The following is a 23,222-nucleotide window of genomic DNA, read 5'->3' on the forward strand; positions in this document are numbered from 1 at the left end:
TTGACAGTTTTATCATCGACAAATTCTGAATGTTGGCTTGTTTTTCACAGCTGCCCAGTGTCCGGCTAACAGCAATTATTCCCTCTGCTCTGATACCTGTGTCAACAACTGTGCTAGCCTCACCTGGCCTGCCAGCACATGTGCTGGAACATGCCTGGAGGGCTGTCAGTGTGTTGAGGGGTTCGTGTGGGACAGTGACCGGTGTGTCGCTCCGAAGGACTGTGGGTGTGTTCACGACGGCAAATACCTCAAGGTAAGCCTTGCTATTTATGGAATATTATATAATTAAGTATTATATGCTAGTAACATTGTCATAGCATGGATTTACAATCGGATCATTTTTATCAACTGTATTTTGCAGCAGTCTTAAGTGATTTCTCACCTAGCATCTCAATTTGGCTTTTAAAACTTTTTAAAAAACATTTGATGATCCGTGACTGTGAACAATGCTAAACTTTCCCTCACGCTACTGAATCAGGTTGGTGAAGTGTCCGTGTCGGAAACCTGCAACGTGTCATGCGCGTGCTTGGCCGGGGGCATGCTGCGGTGCGAGAGCCAGACGTGCGGGAGCACGGAGGTCTGCGACGTTCGGGACGGGCACCGCGGGTGTCACGCCGCCCTGGGCCGGTGTGTGATTGGGCCCAGGTCTGCGTTCCGGTCCTTTGATGGGGCCCAGGGCGTGGTGCTACAGACGGGAGCCTTCCAGATGGCTTTCGTGTGTGACGAGCGGTCTCCTACATGGTTCCGCGTGGTGATGGAGCTGCACGCGTGCGCCCAGATCGCCTCGACTAATGTGACCATGCTCCACGTCTTCCTGCAGGGTGCAGCCATCACCATCAACTATCGGAATCAGTGTTGGGTGAGGAAAACTAGCTCAACAGCAACATAAATTCAAATAAAGTTGTTGGAAACTTTGATTTTGGCTTCAAACGATAGATAAAGAGTGGATAAAGCAGAGCTAGCTACGCACAGGCTGCAGTGAGGGGCTCTGGTGCTCATAAGATTCACCACGCCCCTCTCTTACATGGCAAACGCTGAGCGAAGCCGGTTCAGTGCTGTCTGAGGTTTGAGGAACTGTCCAGAGTGAAATGTGCAGAGCAAATTAACAACTCGGAAATTAAAGTCATCCGGGATCTTGTCAAATAAGAACATCAACCGTGTCCGTCGACAGTTCGTTTCCTTGGGAAGGGTGTGAAAGTGTTGACGTCCCTCTCACCGCCTGGAGTGTTAGTTACGTTTTTGGGCTGTGAGCTGGTGTGTGTATTTTTGGTCCGTAAGTATTAGTGAGCCAAGAGTGTTATGGAACAGTTTAGAATTTTGGAATTGGACCATTTCGCGCCCTATTTTACATATGTGGGATTTGCATATGTGGTGCCAAAAATGTTTGTCATTCATGGTATGTCAGTTCCATGTCCCCAACGCCCTTTACTCAACTATGCCATAAAATGTTCCATTCTATGGGACCTTTAAAAAATGATCAGTTCCCAGTGACGTGAGCTTCTACGAAAACAACCAAAAACAACAATACATCATTTTTTTGCTGATCATTCTCTAGGTAAATGGGAAGGAGGTGTCATATCCCAGCAGGCCAGTGCCAGAGTTGCAGATCGACCACACAGGCGGGAGCGTGGTCATCGAGAGGGCGTCCATCCTGAGGGTGGAGTTCACAAGCTCTGGCCAGGCCATGCTGGCCATCAGTCCCAGCCTGGTGGGCAAAATGTGTGGTGCGTGCGGCAACTACGATAGAAATCTTGGAGACGACGTGGTAAGCTCCAACGGGACTATCTGCCCCACACTGTCACTGGCTGTGGAATCCTGGCAGGCCAGTGACTTCAACGGATGGTAAGTCATTTGGTCCAAAGGTGGTTAAGATAGCGAGGTGTTTATTTGGGCGAGGTTTGACCATGTTGCTCACTATGTGAAGGATATTTATAACCTATGACCTAATCTATCAATCCACAATACTTCCTGGTATTTGTAGGGAAATTTTACCAGGTTAGGAACTTTCTCAAAACCAGACGGATAAGAACTTTTCAAATGTTGGACTTTCTGCTGGTTTACAAAAGTCACTGTTTTCGTTCCAGTGGCGTGTGAGGTAACGGGTCTCGTCAGAAGCAGCCTCACCACAGCGGTGTCTGAGCCTTCACATCTCATAGGCTTCTATCTCTGGGTTATCATCACTGTGGAAATGATACTTACCAGGGATTTTTGTTTGTGTTTGTACTTTGTAAAATGTACTTTTTACCTTTCCCCCCCTAAAATTATGTTAAAAATAACTACACTACAGATTTGTTTTATTGTTTTTTTGTAGGTTGTACATTTAATATGGTACTCTGCCTGATCATTTGATAATTAAAAAATGTGTAGTTTACAAACTCATATTTCTGTGTTCTTAATAATGACTAATATCAATTCACAATTTGCGGCACATTATAGGAGCAGTAAGAAACAGGCACTGTGCTGATATCACCAGCAGATGGCAGTAATAATTCATCAGGAAATTTCGACATTCATGATCAGTTAAGTTAAAACATAAAAAAGAGAAAACAGAAGAACTTTCATTAGGCATAATAATCCAACTAGAGCATTGTAAAATTATACTAAGGTAAAGGTTCAATTGAACTGCATAATAATGACTCATTATAGTCAGAATATTGGACTGAACAAAGCTAAAATTCTAAAAATCTGTATCTAGCTGTCTGTTAAAAGTCACTTGGGCCACAAAAGAGTTCAGCTAACCGAAAAAGTATGAACAAAGCAAGCAGGAGAATATAAAAAAAAACGCAGGCCCGTTGGCCACTTTGTGCCAAGCAACAGTGCGAGGGAGGAAGCCAAAGAGTCCAGAGAGGAGAAAGAACATGGGCTCAAGTAGCCTAGACTCCCGCCATACGGGATCTCCAGGTGTGGGTCATCTAGTTGTTGATTACTTCTAAGTTAAGTTCAGTCAGAATGAAATGGGTTGTTCATAAATTTAGCACAGTAGTATACGAAGTTGGAAATGACTTTACAAGTATGCTTGAATCGAACCTATTAATAATAATACTGTAAATCGTCATCTTGAAGTTTTGGACTAAGAGTATTCATTGACACTACACTCATACATCTTCAACTAGGGCACTGTCTTACAGAGATTAAAGAGGAAAGGTCCTAGTCACTCTTTGGTAAGGAGATCTTGCACACTCTGCTCATAGCGGCGCGGAGAGTCCTAGTAATGTCAGAGCTGAAGGCTGAGCTGCTGCAGCACTCTGCCTTTAGCGCCGAGATCAAAACCCTTCATGCCCAAGGGAGCGGGATGTGCCTAAGACTTAACGCGGAAGAGCACGTGCCGAAGAGTGAGCCGCGAGATGAGCTGGAGGACCCGGGGTGAGCGCCGGCAGGTTCGGGTACGAGGCATCGCAGCGTCAAGAAGTTGACGGTGAAGTTCTGAAACAAAAAAAAAAAAAGGACTGCAGTAAGTTTGAAAAGATCTGGGAGAAAATATGCAGAAAATGAGGATATGAGGTTATGAGGAAATTATGTAGCTGTGCTTCGTTACTGCAGGGGTTCAACTGACTGGTATGAGTTCAGGAAACAGTATATCACTCACACTGATACTCTCTATGCTCACCAGTTTTATATAATAAATTAGTCAATTAATATAAGGCCATACATATATGTGTGTTCATTCATGTGCATGTGTGGGATATTGTGTGAGATATGATTGACAATCTAACAGCAGAGGGAGACAGAGTCTGTAAAACTGTCAAAAACTTATATTTGCATATTTGATTAAATACACAAAGAGATACAGACAAGAAACACAAAGACCCATGAAAAAAATGTCTCTGATGTTAAAAGTTGCTCTAATCAAGCCACTGAACCAATTGGAGATTCGGCTAGCTTGAAGCACTGTAGCTGAAACTGCTAGCGAACAGTTTCTCCCAATAAACCATTGCACATTTCTGTTATCTCTGTACTGCGCTCCATGGCTAGAAATAATAGTACCAGACAGCAAATAGTCAGAAGTGATAAAAATGTTGCTGTTACAGAAAATAACAAACTATTTTTATTATTAGTGTTTGTATTTGAATGGTCATTTACACAAGCAGCACATTTAAATGAGAGAATTTGAAGCCAGTGAAAAAATAAGATGTCATACATTTCTGAATGAGAAACCAATGAGAAAATAAACCTAGTTTTACATTCCTGAGCCTGAACTGGGCTTTACTATTGCTTTTATTTTGCTTATTTGTGGCTTTTATTGTCCATTTTAAGCTGTTCTAAATGCATTCATTAAAAACAATGTAAAAGTCTGAACTAGCATAAAACACCTTGCAGTTTCGTGAGCCAAAGCAACATGAAACTGAGTCTGGAAATGTTTTTGGCAGATTTATTTGTTTGTTGTGTGAGCTCTGAAGTAGAGTGTGGGGAATAATTACCCGTACTATTAATAATAATTTGGACTAAAAATGAATGTGTAAACGCATGTATATAAATATACTGAAGAACACGAGTGACCTGCTGCTGTCCGTGGTCCTGAAGATAAGTAATTTGTCCTGTATTGTTACCTATTGTTACCAGTTCAGATGTGCATGGTGTGTGTGTGTGTGTGTGTGTGTGTGTGTGTGTAAGTGAAAGGGCGAACGAAAGATCCATGTGAACATTATCTTCCCTCCCAGTGACGTCACGTTCCGGCCTGAGTACCCGTTACATCTCCAGATAGCGGAGAGCTCGCGCATCAGACCAGCGCGACGACTGCTTGGCCGCGGAGCGCCTGGCCACTTACGGTTTTACGGTTTTACGGTTTTTAATGACTTTCGCTTCGTCTCTGCGACCTCAGATGCCTTGATACAAGTGACGTGAACAGTCTTATCTGCAGAAAGGAAAGGGTGTGCGCGTGATAAAAGGAAACATCCGATTTTTGGGGGGAAGAGTTTGTTTTGTTGTGAAAACGATATGAAGACGCCGAGAATTTGTACTTGTTTGATTTTGCTCATGCTTTGGCTGTCCGTCGTTTTCTCCGGGAACGGTAGGTGAAGGACGACTCACCTTTGCGCCCATCCTCGCGCACGCCGGACGGGACGTGCTTATTTTAGCACAGGAAAAGAGGGAAGCGCGGGGAAGAGGGGATGAGTTTTGCTTGCGATAATGAGGTTAGAGAAGGTCCGTCTCCAGGAAGCATCAGTTCAGAATGGGCTGAGCTTTCCAAGATTTGGTTTAACGTGATGAATAGCCAACACGTGCACATGAAAGTGCCGTGCTGCGAGACGCGGTGTCCGGCATTGGGAGGAGTGTTTCTGAGTCCAGGGATGTCCAGCTAGACTCCCAAAGGACAGGTGTAACGAAAGTACTTTTTAAAACAACTATTGGTCTGGTTCCTTCCTTACGCATGTATTCATGGGCAGTAATAGGCTTTACTTTTCATAAGCTGACAGTTCACGTTCATTTTCACGGTTGTGCCTGTCTCATTATGATATGACAGTGTAGGCTATAATTAGTTCTGAATGGTAACTAGAATGTGTTGTGATGTACAAATCCTAATGAATGTGTACTCATATATACAATAACTAAATTAATTATCCAAATTTCTCTGTCTCTCTCTCTCTCTCTCTCTCTCTCTCTCTCTCTCTCTCTCTCTCTGTCTATCCCTCTTGTTGTTTTCCATCATGATTTGATGATATATCAGTATATATCATATATTGCCGGGGGGTATATGAAGTGTGCAGCTTGTGAGTCTGCAGGTGCAACCTGTGTGCTTGTGTGTGTGTGGGTGTGTTAGTGAGGGTGGGTGTGTGTGTGAGAGAGAGAGAGAGAGAGAGAGAGAGAGAGAGAGAGAGAGAGAGAGAGAAACAGAGATGTAAACAGATTAATGGGTTGGAAGAGTGCTTCCTCCTCATGTCTAATTGAGTCCCAGGGGCAGCGGTTTTTGTGAAGTGAGAACGGACGAGCGAGAGGAGGGGAGGAGGTGCTAGGGTGATAGGAGACCATGCAGAGGAGAATCAGGTTAGAGAAAAGAAGAGAGTAAGCAGTACAGTTTGAAAAGGAAAGAGGAGAGGAATCACGAAAGAGCACAATGTGGTGAAAGAGAACGTTTTCTTCTGTACCCCTTTTTCTGCACGATTATACATGAAAAGGGACTCAGATCTTTATGTGCTTTTGTGACTGAGACTGAGCTTATGTTGTCTGACATGAAGTTATGTTTCTTATTAAAACTCTGATTGCTCGTACTGGGGAAGAATAATTTCATTGTCTTGTAATGGAAACCGGTCCAACACAGCAGGTTCTTCTTCACAGCCTTTTATCTGCGATATTAATTTCATACCTTCAAGATTTTCTGTCTGATTTGTATCTACCTTTCAGTCTGCCTGTCTGTCTGTGTCTTATAATGCTGCCCAAGATTACCCCTTCAATACAGATACACAGCATACAGCTGAGCACAAAGATCTCAGTGTGTGTGTGTGTGTGTGTGTGTGTGTGTGTATGTGTATGTGTGTGTATGTACGTACATGTACGAGTGTGTGTAGAGTTTGGAGTGGCAGAAGAAGTTTTCTTGCCAAACTTGCCTAAGGTTCTGCCTCATCCTGCCAGGAGGCATTTGGATAGCCTATTACCACACTGTATACTCACATATACATGCGCACACACATGCACGCACACACACACACACACACACACACTCACCCACACCCACACGCGCACACACACACACACACATACACACACGCACACACACATGCACACACATGCACAAATACACTCAGGCTTAACTGCTAGACAAACGCCTAGGGCTCTCAGGAGCCAAAGACCTCATAACAACAAATTTAGCTAAATGCATTTCTATTTCCATTCAGTACTTGCCCCCATGGGATAAATACCCAACCCCAGGCACTACTGCTATAACCATGTGGATGTAACTACTCATCATATAGAAAAAACTGTCTGCTGGGAATTTCACGAGTGATGGGAAACCAACCAAATCGAAGAATCTGGCATGAATTTGTCCAGGTGTGGTGGGGGGTGGGGGGGAAAGAAGGATAACAGACAAAGAGTGGAGAGTAAAAAGTTTGCTGCCAAACTCCAAGAGGTAACTTTTCTCCCACTAAGCAAACCAGTGCTGATGCTTGCAGAAGCTCGGCTGCATGCAGCGCTATTTTTCAGGCACCATGCAGGGGTGTTGCTGCTGCCTCGGCCTGTTCCTCAGCGTCCCCAGACAGTGCATCCGTTACCACTGGCAACAGCAAAGAAATGCGTATACATGTAAGAGTTTCTAGAGGAATAAACCGTTCCATTCTTAACATTTCCTAAATTAAAATCAGTATATGATTGGTTTGCAGTGGATGATGTACTTGGAACGGCCTGGGCACCTGTGTCGTAGCTCCTCAATGAAACAGGCCAGGTAGAGCAAGGTACAAACAGCTCTAAGGTCATGGGTTCAGTTCATGGGTTCAGGAGCACGTGTGCTGTCTTACTCCATGGTCAGAACTACCACTAACATGGCCTCTAACACATGGGGTGAAAAATATGGTAAGTTGAGAGCTTCTTTTCAGATGGATTACATAGATGTTGAAGGCAGATTAACGAGCGGTACAATTTGTGAGTCATATGTGATTGGGGATTATGATCGAGTTGTATGCACACACACGCTTAAAGAACCAAACCAAGTCTTAGTTGGTAAAACAAATGATCAATAAAACCTCTGTTAGATCATTTCTATCGACGAGACATAAGGAAAATGAAAAAATCAGGGATAGGCAGATAGATTGAAAGGAGGTTAATGAGAACAGAGATGTTAAATGTCAAGGAAAGTAGAAAGTAGATAAACAGAAAGTAGCTTCTATGAAAAAAACAATGGCCAAGAGAGTTGATTAATCTGTTATTTTTGCTCTTTAAATTTGATACTAAAGGACAAGTTTAGAGCTTTCTCTAACCCTCTCTTTCTCTTTCTCGCTCACACACACATATGCTATCTATCTATCTTTCTATTTCTCTGTTATTGTATCGAGTAGCTGTCACACATTAGGGTGACTTTGTGTGGGTGGCAGGCAATCTGTTGCCTGTTTTGGTCAGTTGCAGTCATGCCGTCACCTCTACTCTCTCTCTCTCTCTCTCTCTCTCTCTCTCTCTCTCTCTCTCTCTCTCTCTCTCTCTCTCTCGCTCCCTTTTCCTCCCTCTGAGCAGATTGTGAGGGTGAACCTGGCTAAGCCCAGGAGGCTTCTGAATCCCTCATGCGTGTTAGTGAGCCAGTGAGTGATTGAATTAAGCTGGAGGGTGATGGATGGCGGAGCAGTGACAGTGACCTGTTCTGGAGAATGGCTAGAACATGAGAGATAAGCAGATTCCAGGACCCCAAACCACAGTGGACCATTGGTTCACCCGCGGTTCTCTTCTGCTCACTGGTCCTCCATCGTATCTGGCCAGCTGCTGGAATGTGGAAAAGAAAAGAGCAAACAAGGCAGAGACCAAAACAGAGAGATAAAGAGCAAGAAAGAATGCCCTTGGTCCTTTTTTAACTGGTTAGATCCGCAATCTGAGCTAGCTTTTTCCCTAACAACCAAGAGTGCTCTAATAGCGCTCCTAGCTGCATAATGCTAGATAATATGCTGCTAGTATCATTGCTATTATTATTATTATTATTATTATTATTATTATTATCTGTTTTTGAACATTTGTCTCACATATGCTACTTTCAGAAGAAACACAAGTGTTAGTTTTATATTTCGAGGAAATTAATGAACAAGTATGGGATAACAGGGATTTTAAGAACATTAGGGTATATTTTTGCACTTTATGCTTTATTTGTTATATAATATATGCATGTTAGAAAACCTGTGGTTCCTTGTGTTTGCCATTTTTAATAATGTGACTTGATGCCCTTGTGCTATGGAAACTCACTTTACATTAACAGGCCATACCAGTCAAGTGCAGGTCAAGCATTTTATCAATCAAATCAGAAGGAGCATTCTATCTTATCAGACATGACTAATCAAGTGAAGATAACGCCCTTTACCTTTTTGGTGGCGCATGTACGTGACTCGACACAGCAAAGGCAGGATGTGTTCTGAATGCAGAATTAGCAAACAAATCCAGATAACAGCCTCATCATGGTGTGGTTATAAAGGCAGGAGAAGCAGAAGGGGTTAGCAAGCATTAAATTAGGCAATTTAAGCTAATGATCGAGGTCCCTTGCCTGCCATTTATGTGTGAGCAGAAAAGGAATTTGTGGCCACGATGCAGGTGTGTCTACTGTGCCTGAAAGCACGCATGAAGGGAACTTTCACTCCCTTCCGCTTCCAGTGCTAAAACAAGTGGAAGCAGGTAGACCGCCAGCACAACTCTCCCAGCAGATCACTAACGTAAGTAGCTTTAGATGAGCACTTTAGCCAAATATAAAGAGAAGCTTTATGACAGCATCTCCTAGGCAAGACATGGCAAAGCAAAAGAAAGTTTATTTACGTAGTTCGTTTCATTGGCAAGGCTACGCAAAGAGAAGTGTGAAAGGCAATTGATTAAATTGTAGTAAAATGAAAATTATGTTCAAATAGAAAATCATGAATAATACAGAGGGAAGAAGTGCACAAATAAACAAGGATAGTAGATGAACGATAAATGACAGAATCCTGTCCCTGAAAGCTACCAGGCAGTTCCTGAAACCTAACAAAAACATGATAGGTGGGTAGGAATAGGTTTGTTTTTTTTTTCCATTTTCAATTTAAAGATTATCCTGAAGTTCTAAAGCCCTTCTAAAATTCTCTGACAGCCTGTTCCATCTAACAGCAGCACAGAAACTTAAAACAGCTTCTCCGTGCCTAATGTTTACCACTGACATCCTGCCTGGATTATATTGCTTGAGGATATCTCGCTGATACAGTGGCAATAAACCATTTAGTGGTTTACAGACAAGCAGTGGTACTTTGAAGTAACTTTTCTGTAATGTAATGGGACTCAATGTAAGGATTTAAAAATCGGTGTAATGTGTTGCATTCTTTTGACTACAAACTCTTTGAATACAAACTCTGGCAGCTTTATTTCGAATCAGCTGAACTCGTGTAAATGTCTTTTTGGAAGTCTGATAAGGAAACCATTACATTAATCAAGCCAACTAGAAATGAATGCACTGGTGAGTTTTTAAGTGCCTTGTTTTGACAAGAATTCTTATTTTCTTATTTGTTTTATGTTTTTTTCTGGGGATAGAACACTGATTCCTAAATTGCTTTTACATGACTGCTGATCGGAGACAGATTTGTATAGCACTTTACATACACAGTGGCAATGCATAGTGTTCCACACAGACATGGAAGAAACAAATAATCAAGCTTTTTATATCACCTATCCACATACATCTATTATCTTCTGAAGGTTTTTACAATCAATCAATCAATCAAGCAATAAAAAGACATAGTCGTGTAGGACTGTTCCTTAGAATCCAACCCAGTTCTCCAGACTATACTAAGGCTGTATTGTGATCAATAGTGTCAAAGGCTGCAATAAAATCGAGTTGTAGTTAAATAGCTGATGTGAAAGAGATCTCAAGGGAATGTAGTCAGGATGGCCCTGTATGTACTTTACTGGAAAGGAAAGAACACGTTCAAATATCTGGTAGCATTTCTGTTGACTTGTATCCATTCAGCTATTCATTCATTTATCCATTTCTTTGATCAGTTCGGTTGTCACTTGAAGACGTAAAATTACTCATTGAATCAGCAGGGCTAATCTACACCCAGCGTGTTGGAGAGGGGTCGTACTTGCAGCCAGAACGTTGTTATCAGAAATGATAGTGGGTGGCACGCGAATGCTTGTAGGATAATTCGTTTGCAATGGATAATCTCACGATGGCATCGTTTATTGCTGCGTGAAGAAGAGGAAAACTGCAGATAAAAGAACGCTCATCCTCTCCTGTCCACACTCCTCTGTGCCACGTTGCCTCATTGACGTAGCAGTGGTAGCTACTTTGGCCAGCTCTGCATAGAGAGTTAAGTGTGTATGAATGGGACTCTGGTTTAATTAGGATGAACTGCACTTGTGGGAATGAGAGGCCTGCAGTTACTTTCCGGAATGTTCTAAAAACGGGATGGGAACCTTTGGTTGCAGTGAGGATTTTTAACCTCTAGCACCAGAGAACTAGAGGACAAATTTGAACTGTTATAAAGTACACCCCATAATTACATTTGCCAGTGATGGATACTAATAACTGTGCACAAAAAGCAAGGTTATTTTGATATGTTCTCATACAAAATTCCAATTGGTTGGTATATTAACATCTTTCTTGCCACCTCATGCATGATGCAGTGCAGTGTTAGCTATGTCCTCATTAAAGTGCAATTTGGGGTGGATCACGGGGAGACCAATTACACGGGGCCTTGTGAACCTACATGAGCCGTCTCACGGCCTTTGAGAGAGGACCTTTTGCTGGTCTTTGGTAGAAATAAATTACACATTGAAAACAATCAGTCAGCAACAAGTGTTGAAATCCTACCAAATCAAATACTGAACTATGGGTAAATTTCAGAATGAGCCATATGTCACCATTAAGCCATCAGTTGCCCTCTGTACAAGAACCCAGATAGTCCAGAAAGAATCCTGTAGTTTAAAAGTTGCCTTTGGTTTGTCCTTCAGTATTCCATAGTCACAAATGAAATATTTAATTCTTAAAATGCTACCTTTAAAACAGTTGTAAACACTGATTTGGAGCATTTCATAAAACTGTTAAAAGAAAGTTAAAACAAAGTGATATATAGAATTGATAAAATACAAAGACAATAATAAAAAATTATTATTACAAAAATGAACTTTGCTTTTAAGTTTTAACTAAGTTTAACAAGTTTAAAATAGCAACAATAAAAAGAAAAAGAAGAAACTTGTTAAAAGCATCACTACATCTTGACATTATCTTTAAGGTCTCCGTACCTTTGGACTAGCAGTAATCTGTAAACAGGAATTTGGCACTTCAGACTAAAACTATTACCCGACAGTTTTAGACTGAAGTGAACTGACAGCCTGCTAACTTATTTCATCATCCCTTCCCAAGAGAGATTCTACGCCCTCCAGTAATTATTGCCATAAAGTGACGCTTGAAGCAGTGTTAAATGCAGTCGACACTTGCTGAATTGCATTGCTTGCAAAAATAAAATAAGATATATGTTACCCAAGGGATTTATTTTTCCTGCAAAAGTCAGCACTAAGCTTTAATTTGGTACAGGACTGAAAATAAGTGTGTATTTCAGTACAGGACTGAAGAGATGCTTGCTAAATGATACACAGAATGCCTCTTTGTAATGAATGCATCTGCCTTAATATTCCAAGCCAAGTTTAGTGTGTGTGCACGTGTGTGTGTGTGCGCGCGCATGTGTGTGTGCGCATGTGTGTGTGCGTGCACTCATTAAACACTTCAACTGATTGCTAATGTTTCATCACAAATGACTTCTAAAATCACAGTGGAAAACTGAAAACTGGCCCTTAAGGAACAAACTGAAGGTTGATGAGTATTATGTCATTTGCCTCACACCTCAAATGACAATGGAATTGACAAAATATAGCTAAAGAGATTTTAGTCCATTTTTATTGCTCAGTAAACAGTACTTGGGGGTAATATCCACGGCACATACGGTTTAAGAGTGTATTTGTTCACTAACATTGCACTAATGCATTAGTTTGCGTCTGCCCCGTCCTGGCGTAAATGGCTCATTACCTTGGAGGGGAAATCAGCATTCTGCTCTTTCTGAAGATACACACACGTTTTCAGTAGCAGAGGGAAATATAATGCTGACAAGTGTGTTGTTTTTCAAATGTTCTGTCCAGTGTGCATCAAAATGTCTTCCAAAACCAACACGGAGACAGACTTGTTAGAAAGCAAATTATGTCCATGTAGTTGGTGATGCATTTACTCACAAGAACATTTATTCAAAAGAAAGTAGACCTGAATAATTTTTGTACGTTTGTGGAGAACTGTGTCTGTGTGTGCAAGAAAGAGAGAGAGAGAGAAGTTTGCTTTTGCTTTTAACGTTCACTCTCTGTATGCATTCGTGTGCGTGTCTGTGGTATGTGTGGGTGGGGGGGGGGGAATCAGAGATTGATGGATTTCACTCCTCAAAATACTTACACAGACACATACACACACGCACTTGTACATATATGCTCATACATCATTTAAAAGCAGATGTTGATAGTCTCATGTTGATGGTCTCAATTCTAGCTACCTTCACTTCAGCAGGGGCATCTGGATCCAATTTCATTTCACTAAAAGATTGGGTGTGTTGAATCTGAATTGCCATGAATTTTGCATAATAACAAGGCTACCCTGTTGGGGACTTTATAAGATCTCACAGGATTTTCTAGTTTTGCTATGAGCTTTTACACACACACACACACACACACACACACACACACACACACACACACATGCTAACTAGCTGCGATTAAAGCTCAGCTATTAAGCCCTTACTTTTGCCCGTTTGATGATTAATTAGGATGGAAGTGAGAAACTATAAATAAATTAGGAGAGAATGAGAAAACAGCAGAGAGTGCCACAGGGACGACTGCAGCATCCTCTTTCCACACTTCCTGTTCTCCTCTTGATACCTGTCTTTGTTTTTATTCACTTCAGCTCTGTTCCATTTTTAGCATTTAAGCACGTTATTTGAGCATTTCAGCTATGCATTTTGATTGCCTACATGTACTGAATACTTCAGTGTGGATTTAATGTTCTTTCTGCTCCTTTTTTTTTGATACTCTAATTGAAAATCTAAACTCTAGACTCATTGAATGCAGTTGTTCCAGTGAAGACCAGAAAAACCCCTACAGTACAAAAGGTAGACTATTTACCCTTTCAAAACTAGAAAGTGACAGCAGATGAGCAATAAAATGCAGTAGAGGTGAACAAATCAGTTCATAATGCACATTTAATTTGTTCGTTTGGAAAATCCTTAATAATGGAACTAAGCTTGCCAGAGAAGCTTAGTTCCTAAGCCTGATTGACAGTCATAAAAATCCCAAATGGCTTTCTTCCACTACATAAATCGATTACAGCTCTCCTCTCAACTTCTCTAAATAAAGCTGAAAAATAATATCAGTTTAGTTGCTTAGAAAGTAATGTCCACTTTTGCAAGGGCTGACCACGAAACACTCTAGAAATTATATCATTCTAGAAATTATATCACTCTAGAAAGTTTCCCTCTTGACCCTGTACAAACTTCATTAACAATTTTTGAGCTCTCAAATTGAATTTCCAAATATTTTTCAATCACAACATGAAACTTACCAGCTATTGGCAGGCGTGTGTGAAACTTTGTTTTGAAAAGTGCTGGGGATGGGAGCACAGACTGGGCATCGCTTTCAGCTCAGCTGCCCGTCAAATTAGCATTAACATTCCCTCGAGTCCTCAAGCACGCACGTTCACTGAAAATAAATCAACACTGAGACTGAAAGAGATTCACAGACGGTTTGATGACAGTGTTTGTTGAGCCTTTCGGCATTTAGCAGTACAAGTAATAGCAGTATGGTTTAAAAATATATTTGTAGTACACTTGTTTTCAATTTAAATTTATTTTAAAAAAGATTTGATTTGTTGGACTATTTATTTTGATGCGAAAGTCATACGACTTGCAATGCTATCAAGCAAAGCTGTCAGGTTTCGTGTGCATCGTCGCGATTCATCGTGTCCATGACCGAGATGTTTGACAAAATAAGACTGCTGATTAAAGCCCTCCTATTTACTGGGTGTCAATCGATGTTCATAACACAACAGTTCCTTGGATTAATGTGTAAACCATACACAGCTAAATCTGTACTCCCCACCTAATGTCCACAGGGCTATAAGAGCCCTTGTTTTATTGTTTATTTCACATTAACTTGTGAATCATCATTTTCAGCAGATAAACAAGGTTAAGACAAAGAAATAAAGCCAGAAAGATAAATTAGTATATTTGGATCCCTTATCTCTTAAGGCCAGAGAGGTCTTCACAATCAGTGATCCTGACAGTATTGCTACTTCTGTAATATCCCTTTGGTCTAGGACTTTCTCTTTAGTCCTGACAGCAAGAATGCAGAGCAACTAGTCTGAATTAATCCAATTCTCACTTATCGGTCCTACCCAAGAGCTCTATAAGAAACAAAAGGTTTCATGCACTTGAATGAAGAAATCTTTGCTTGACAGCCAAATTGCTGCATTGACTATCTTTGTAATTTGATATAGATTGGTTTTTTAAAATTGTTTTATTGTTTTGTACATGTCTTAATGGCCTTTCCATTTGTCTGAATGAAATTATTCTTGGATTTGTTCTAACTGGATCCTTCATCATTAAGTACCAAAGTGTCGGCCATCCCTAAAGGAGAGCAAGGAGTCTTCTTTTAGTTAAATGGCGCAGAAATCTCCCCCAGAAAACCACTGATTCACGTTGCATTTTCACTTAGTATCCTGATTCATTTAACACTTTTACACTCAGCACACAGATGTTCTTAGATATTATTTTGTGGGTTTTTTTCCTGTTCTGTTAAACTTAATTGCCCTTTCTTTGCCCTTTGTATCACTAGGGATGTGGTTTGTTCATAGGTCACCCAGGAGGGGGCATAAAGAAGAAGGTGTAACTCTCCTTCTCTCTCTCTCTCTCTCTCTCTCTCTCCCTCTCTCTCTCTCTCTCTCCCTCTCTCTCTCAAAGTGCCATAGGTGAATGCTGTCCATTAAAGGTTGGGTAAGCCATTATTTTCTAACCCGTTATTTTCTCAACAGGTGTCCTGTTCCGCTACTCTTGCTATGACCTTTTCCTTGGCGTGACTAAGTAAAATCGGCCACTCAAGAGATTTAAGATGGGAGAATGACAGCCAGCACAAACCTTAACTGCCTGGGCCAGTATTGGGTCGGAGAGATGGGAACTGCTTGTACATGCCTAAAGCCTCTGTTCCTTTACCTTAAGTGTCTTTTATCACTTGTGCGGTAGCTTTCGACACGACTCGCTGCTCTTTTCCAGAGTTGAGTGTTATTCATGTTGCTGACAATAAAAACAAGGGCGATGTCTTTTTTCCTGTATCTTGGAAGAGGAACTGTACCAAGCATTTAGGTGTGTGTAACATCGATACATTGTAGAAAGTTAAAATGGAGATGTGACAGGAAATGGCGAGTATGCGCTCTCTATGGCTGATAGATTATCACCATCATAGACACATCAGTATGAAATTGCTCTCCCCAGACACACTGGAGGTCACCAGCAGCAGCTACTAAATGCTTTGGTTCGTGACTGCACCTTTTATTCTGCTTTTTGTTGTTCTAAATGTGATACTTAATGCCTGTTATGGCTGTCCTAAATTAGTCCTAGTCTTTGGACTCATGGGCTGGCTTACAGGATTAGAGTTTAAGGGCCTGTTTACTCTTTGCATTAACAAGCGTTTTTGGTGATTTGATCACATTCACAATTCATTTGGCCACATTCGCAGGAGGTCGGATATGGACCGTGACCACATTTAATACAAGTGAAAACAGCACAGAATGTGTTTTTGTTATCTGCATATGATTATGTAAACCAAAATACATGTGCAAATATCAACTTTTTTTCTTTTGTGCCCAAAACGTCCTCTGGCCAGTGGTGGAGCTGATCACTGCAGAAATGGTAGCAGCTGTAATTCACATTGTTCTCCTTTGCATAATGAATACAATCACTCAGAGAGCAAATCTAATAAGACGTCTGAAAAAGTCTTCATAACGGCTAAATGTCCAGGACTTGGGAAGGACTGTGGTGATGATCCTCTTGATCCAGAAGCCACATTGTCTGGGAAAGACGGTACAGCCTCCCTGTCCAAGAGAAAGAGGGAACTGTTTACAGTTAAGGAGGGGAGCTCAGTTGCCATTTTGAAATCTGATGGTGGTTCATGTGAAGGTGTCATAAGTAGTAATGATGACGGTTCCCAAAGAGAAAAAGCAAGCTACGAACATTTACCTTTAGGGAAGCCAGCGTTAAAGAAGTCCCCTTCCAAAAGAAAAGGTATTGCAGACAGTTTGTTGCCTGCTTTAAGTGGTTTCTTCCAATAATTGAGAGCATACAATACACTGGAGTTGACTAAGAATCCATACTTACAAGTAAGAAGAAAGTCAGCAATGACGTGTGTTGGGTGTGCTGAGAAATGACGTGTGTTGGGGGGGTTGAGAAATGATGTGTGTTGGGTGTGCTGAGAAGTGACATTTGTTGGGTGTGCTGAGAAATGGCGTGTGTTGGGGGGGGGGGTTGAGAAATTACGTGGAAAATTAGGTCTCATCTGGGTTACACTGGGGAAGCGTTTCAGTGAGAATGTAAACAGAATACAGCCAATGTATATCCGGATGCGATCCAGACATGAATCGTGTTAATTCAATGCGAAACCCAGCACTAAAGGGCAGGGCACAAATGGTTTGAGCTTGTCGAAAGCCTTCAGTAAATCCCAAAGAAAGGCTGACTTTCCCTTTTTAGCAAATTACAAACGATATAGTAGATCTAAAGAAAAACAAGGAAATGAATGAAAAATGAAATGAAAGTGTCTTTCATAGACGCTGAAGACCTTTTCATTTTTAATTGACGTTTGTTCTCGAAGCTCTACTTTTTAACTTTTTTAATTTACTTCTTCGAAATGACTGATTTAATAAAAGGCTCTTAAAATCAAAGTGTCTCTTTTCTGCTCCATTCAAACATTCAAGTGGCCATTGAAATGATACACTGTAGGTTGTTATTTTGCTGAGAGACAGCAAGAGAAGAAGAGAGAGTAACAGAGACGATAAGCAAAGCACATAGTGGATATTACATGTAAAGTGTATGCATAATACCCATAAAATAGAAGAGATACCTGAAAAGATCATCTTTGACACCTCTGACAACCTTTCCATGATGTAACTATGACACGCATGCATGCAATGAGTGACAGGGCCTGGATCTTGAGGTCATTCTGTTTCACATCATTGCCTCGCACCAGCGGGGAATATACAAAAGATGTTGGAACACACTGGAATCCTTTATTTAACCACATATCCTCTTCGTGTTCTCATTCTCCAAAAGTGTGTGTTTCTTGGGCAGGAGTCCATGTGCATAGATATAACAGTCCGTTCAGAGGTGATGGGAGTTGTATAATTCTGCCAGCATTCTGCTGCTGCTGTGTGTGTGTGTGTGTGTGTGTGTGTGTGTGTGTGTGTGTGTGTGTGTGTGTGTGTGTGTGTGTGTGTGCGTGCGCGCGTGTGTGTGCGCAGGTGTGAGTGGGGGTGGGCTCTTTTCATTATTGTTGTAGAGTGTGTTACTCGCGTCTTGCTGGTGTCGGATACTACTCTTTCTCTCCCACACGTGCAGTGTGCGCACACACACACATACACTCATGCTGTCACACACGCACAACACACAGGGCCTGTTGGGGTTTTAGGGCAGGAGAGCACATGATATAATAAAAGAAGAGATGGGGCAGGGATAAAGTTTTTTTAAAAAAAAGAGTGAAACGTGAAGAGAAGTAGAAGCTGGTGACAGATGAGAGGACGAAATATTCAAGTCAATATACTTTCTTCTCTCTCTCTGTTATGTGTCTGTGGGTACACTGTGCATGTACAGCTATCTTTCTACCTATCTGTCTGTCTACAGAGCGAGAGAAAGTGAGAGACAGAGAGAGGAAGCAAGCAAAGTGCTTCACAGCAGATTAATGACCTCCATCCAAAACGTTTCGTAGGAAACCTCGTCTTCTACTTGTCTTCATACAGCTCCACTCCTAACCGTCAGTTATCACACAACCAAGCCGCTCAGGGTCACCCGAACGCTAACCTCTCGCACCCGCCCCCCTCCAATTACTTCCCCGTATAAAGCAAGTCTTCCTTCTGCTCCTCGTGAAGTGTTGTTATCCCAAACGCCTCCTTTAGCATTTTGTAGCCTCTGGTTCCTATATCTTCCACCTGGATTTTCCCTTTGCTGATTTTTGGATTGTTTTGTTACTGCGCTCTCTCTTCTGCTGGTTTTTGCCTTTTGGATCATGCTTTTTCTTCCTTTCAGTCCTGTTCACTCACACCGTGCATGCAGATCATCTCCTGTCAGTAGTTTCCGCACAACTACATTGCCATTTTTACAACTTTTATATCTTTAACTTCTATATCTGTATCTACAGTGCAGTCACTTCCTGGAATGTGTGTGTGTGTGTGTGTGTGTGTGTGTGTGTGTGTGTATGTATATATTATATATATAGATCCCATCTGAATTGTAGCCTCAGTTGCCTGTTCTTAGCTGACAGGCATCGCACCTGGTGTGGCCTTCTACTGCCCTGCTTCCAGGTATCTGCTTCAAGGTTCGATGTCTTGTGCGTTCGGAGAAGCTCTTCTGCATACCTCAGGTGTTACCGTTGGCTTTCTGTCAGCTCGAACCAGTCTGGCCGTTCTCCTCTGACCTCTGGCATAAAAAGAGAACACACAGTGAACTGCCGCTTGCTGGATATCTTCTCTTTTGTGGACCGTTTTCTGTGAACCATAGAGAGGGCTGTGTGTGAAAAGCCTATTAGACCAGCAGCTTCTGAAATACTCAGACCTGCCTTGTTCAAAGTCACTTAAATCACCTTTCTTGACCATACCTAAATGCATTGAGTAGCAATGTCTACATGCCTAAATGCATGTTGATGGCATGTGATTGGCTGATTAGATATTTCCATTAACGAGTAGTTAATTAGGTGTTCCTAATAAAGTGGTTAATTAGGTGTTCCTAATAAAGTGGCTATATCTATATATATCCTAGGAACATGCGAAGTAGTGTGAATATTATAGTCATTCTACATTTATGCTTTCTTACTCTCTCTCACTTACTTACTCACTCATTCAATGTGCTTGTTGTGTAGTCAGCTCAGGTTTGGTTGAAACAGTCATTTGGCAGGTAACCTGAATAAAGGATAGTGTTTATATCAATGTGTGTGCGTGTGTGTGTGTCTCTGTATAGGAGTATACAATTGACATCATGTCTGTTTTCTCTCAAGCACTTTGTTCTGTTCTGAGCAGCTCAGTGAAGTATATGACTGTGCATGACGACATATTTAAAAAGTCTACATTGCATGAACCATAAAGGAATCACTACGCTTTTTAGAAATGCACAACCCCATTCCATCTTATCTAACCGTTTAATTTCAGATCTGGCATTCTGGAGTGCAGAGCCACAACAGCAAACACAGTCATTAGCCAACAGTTATGGCATGGGTGTTTCCTAGTGCTTAAATAGTGTGTCCAACTGCTACACTGGAGCTGCACTGCCTTCAGAAATCACTGTCACCTTGCTAAAGATAAGGAGAGAAAAGATATATGAAAAAATCGAGCCAACTCACAGCTCTTTACTGACATACGCACAAATAAAATAAAACCCCATAAAAGAAATCAATAAAAATAAATAACCCCCCCATGTCTTTGTTATTTATCTTACCTTGAAATTATGATTGAATCCTAACATTTAATAATGAAGTTATTCAAAGAAAAAACAGATTTCAAAGACAAACGTGACACTATTAATGACACCCCTCCAACGTCTTACTAGCTATTTCAGTATGTGCCGTAGACACTGGAAGGAGAGAGACACCAGTAATGCTCTGAATATCAACGTTCACAGTCAGGGCAGGGTGTCCTCACGTTCATTTGACTGTGTAGTCTGCTTACAGTCTTATGAGACTCATAAAACGTTTCTGCTGTTAAGACACGTAAGGTTTAAGTAATGTGAGTTTGCTTACGTCCTTTTTGTACCAAAATGTTTGATATCGTTTCATGAGTTGATTAAGAAACATATTTTGTGTAAACTGCAGTATTCGTATTAAGAGACACCCCAAAACATGTTTCAGTGGGCGTCTTGTTGCTTCTATCTCATTGTTCCCGTTTTTCTTCTCCAGCCCCATCCTTCATCCTATCCCTCCTTCTGTTTGCTTACTACTGGGGGTGTGATCCAATCCGGTGATTAGGTTCGTGATGGTGGGGTCCTGGTCCCGGATTGGGTGATGTCACTGATTTTATTCGTCCGTCTCGCCCTTGTTTGTTCTTTTCACCTTCACGCCTCTCTCTCTCTCTCTCTCTCTCTCTCTCTCTCTCTCTCTCTCTCTCTCTCTCTCTCTCTCTCTCTCTCTCTCTCTCTCTCTCTCTGTCTTGGCGGCTTCAAGCCTTCCCGTGTTGGTGGGCTTCTGGGTGGGTTGGTGGGAATCATGTTTTGTCTGAGCCATTATTCATCTCTCTCTCTCTCTCTCTCTCTCTCTCTCTCTCTCTCTCCATTCCTGCCTGTGCTGTTGGATTTGGGAACAGTGTGAATGATTGTGGCTATCTCTTCCCTCCCTCTCTGTGAGTGAAGGCTTCAGAATGCTGAAATATTTATGGACTCACACACTCTCGCCTTGAATACTGATCACAGCTGGACAAACACACACCTTCTGGACGTACACGTGCACAATAAGGCACACCTGTGAGCACTGCCCTCTGCTTTCATTTCTTGTTTGCTCACTTTCAGTCTTTCTTGCATTTTCTCTCTCCCTCTCCTCTTGTCTCATATTTTTCTCTCCCTTCAGTCTTCCAGAGCTACTGATCTTCCTTGCATGCTTTCGTTTAGTTCACTTAATCGTCTCTCCCACTTGCTTCTCATCTAATCCATCTGTGTGTGTCTGTGTGCGTGTCTGTGTGTGTGCGCTTGCGTGTGTGTCTGTGTGTCCCCATTCAGTCAGCAAGCCCAGCAAACTCTCAACTGAAGACTTTCATCTCTCATATCCATCAGTCCGTGGTAGCATGCAGTCTTTGCCTGGCTGGCACCCGTGCCATTAGCCGAAGCTAATGTAAAGATAAGAGCCAGCCAGACAGACCTGTGGCCAGATTAAAGTCCTCCCCCGATCCTTTTGTACTTTCTAACCACCGGGTTTAGCTAGGAGGCAGAACTCATTCTTCTTGGTTAAACCATTTTGGCTTGGGCAGGGGGAATAGGGGTGGGGAGGTCTTCAGCTTGTCCCTGTTAGCGAACGCTTTGTAGCTTTTTCGGTTCGGTAAACAGCCGGACTTAAGTGCTGGAGACACCCGTGAACCTGAATTCGCAGAAGAAATAAAAAAGAAACGCGGCAGATACTTTACAATCCGGTCGAATGGCTGGGGAAAGTGGCTTCTTATCCCTGCCATCCATGACCCAGCAGCTCTTGAGAGAACAGTCGGCCGTTCTCTCACTGGGTGAGTTGAGGACAGACCAGCTCCTCCGCCGGTCCGTGAAGCGATTAGTCTCTTCACTTGAAGCATAGTTCAAAGAAGATGCAGAGATGCTGGATGCGTGATGGAGGAAATATGCGTTAGCCTTCACTCCTTCCGGCGTGGTGGCGGGGATATGTCAGAAGGGGCACAATTAGCTACGGCTAATGACTGGAAAACGTTAATGGGTAAGAAGTACAAAAGACATCATACAGGTATATTCACAACTTAGCGACATCTGTTCATTAATGAATGCAGCCCTACATTAAAAGATGCAGGTCAGTGACATTTAATGGCATAAAAGGGTACGATTTTACCTGCAACCTTGTTGTTATGGATGGAAGTCATTTCATATCACCCAACACGGGGTCCTGAATGCTTTTAATTATAGTTACTCGGAGGTTGTTTTTTTTGTTGTTGTTGCATTGTTACCTTTCTTCTTTAAGCTCTTTATCATTCATTCCTTGTTCGCGTGCTTCACCTGCCTGCCAAGGGTCCTGACGAACAGGTGCCATAATGGATGTTCGTGTTCGCACCCAGAGCACCTTGAGAGTCATTGTTACTGAAGCTGTAGTAGCAGTCAGCGTAGTAAGTGGAGGACGTTACGTCACAGTGTCGTCTGGCTTTGTAGCGCGCGTGTTTCACTGTCATAAATGGATTAGTCTGCTTCTCTCTCTCTCTCTCTCTCTCTCCCTCTCTCGCCCTCATTTCAGATAATACATTTTCTTGAATAGAAAATGCAGTTGGAATGAAAGTCGCTAAAAAAGGCAAAGGCAAATTGTTGGAGAAGTATGCAGTGCGACTCTTGCCTTCGGTATTCGCTTGCGGATACGCACGTGCGCAAATGTACAGAAACTCACACTATATAGATTTATAGAGCACTCAACTATGATTGTCCACCGTGTGGTTTAGCTGGATTCAAACACACAATCACACACAAATATGACATTTTTCATGAACCACTGTATCGTCCACGCTTGGGTATGAAGGACGTTCCGACATGTCGGAGGCTTTTTGACTTCTTGTTCAGCCTCTTTTCCACGCTGAAGCTTTTTACGAAACAGCGTGAGTCTCCCTCATGCTGTGC

The 23,222-nt window shown here is 41.9% G+C and overlaps 2 protein-coding genes across 2 annotated transcripts in view; both read left to right on the forward strand.

Annotated features, from left to right (window-relative positions):
* Positions 1–706: 706 nt before the first annotated feature.
* On the forward strand, positions 707–1,871 carry LOC118242579 (BMP-binding endothelial regulator protein). Its single transcript, XM_035534372.1, has 2 exons — positions 707–859; positions 1,556–1,871. Exons 1-2 carry the CDS (start codon positions 707–709, stop codon positions 1,844–1,846), a joined length of 444 nt encoding a protein of 147 aa, XP_035390265.1. The 3' UTR covers positions 1,847–1,871.
* Positions 1,872–4,721: 2,850 nt separating this feature from the next.
* The window catches only part of LOC113588814 (calsyntenin-2), a 72,796-nt gene continuing 54,295 nt past the window's right edge, over positions 4,722–23,222 (forward strand). The window contains exon 1 of the mRNA XM_027028180.2: positions 4,722–5,008. Within this exon, the coding sequence (XP_026883981.2) occupies positions 4,936–5,008 (73 nt within the window). The 5' untranslated portion in view covers positions 4,722–4,935. The remainder of the gene's footprint in view (positions 5,009–23,222) is intronic.

The sequence above is a fragment of the Electrophorus electricus genome, chromosome 15 (genome assembly GCF_013358815.1).
Source record: "Electrophorus electricus isolate fEleEle1 chromosome 15, fEleEle1.pri, whole genome shotgun sequence".
NCBI classification, from domain to species: Eukaryota; Metazoa; Chordata; class Actinopteri; order Gymnotiformes; family Gymnotidae; genus Electrophorus; species Electrophorus electricus.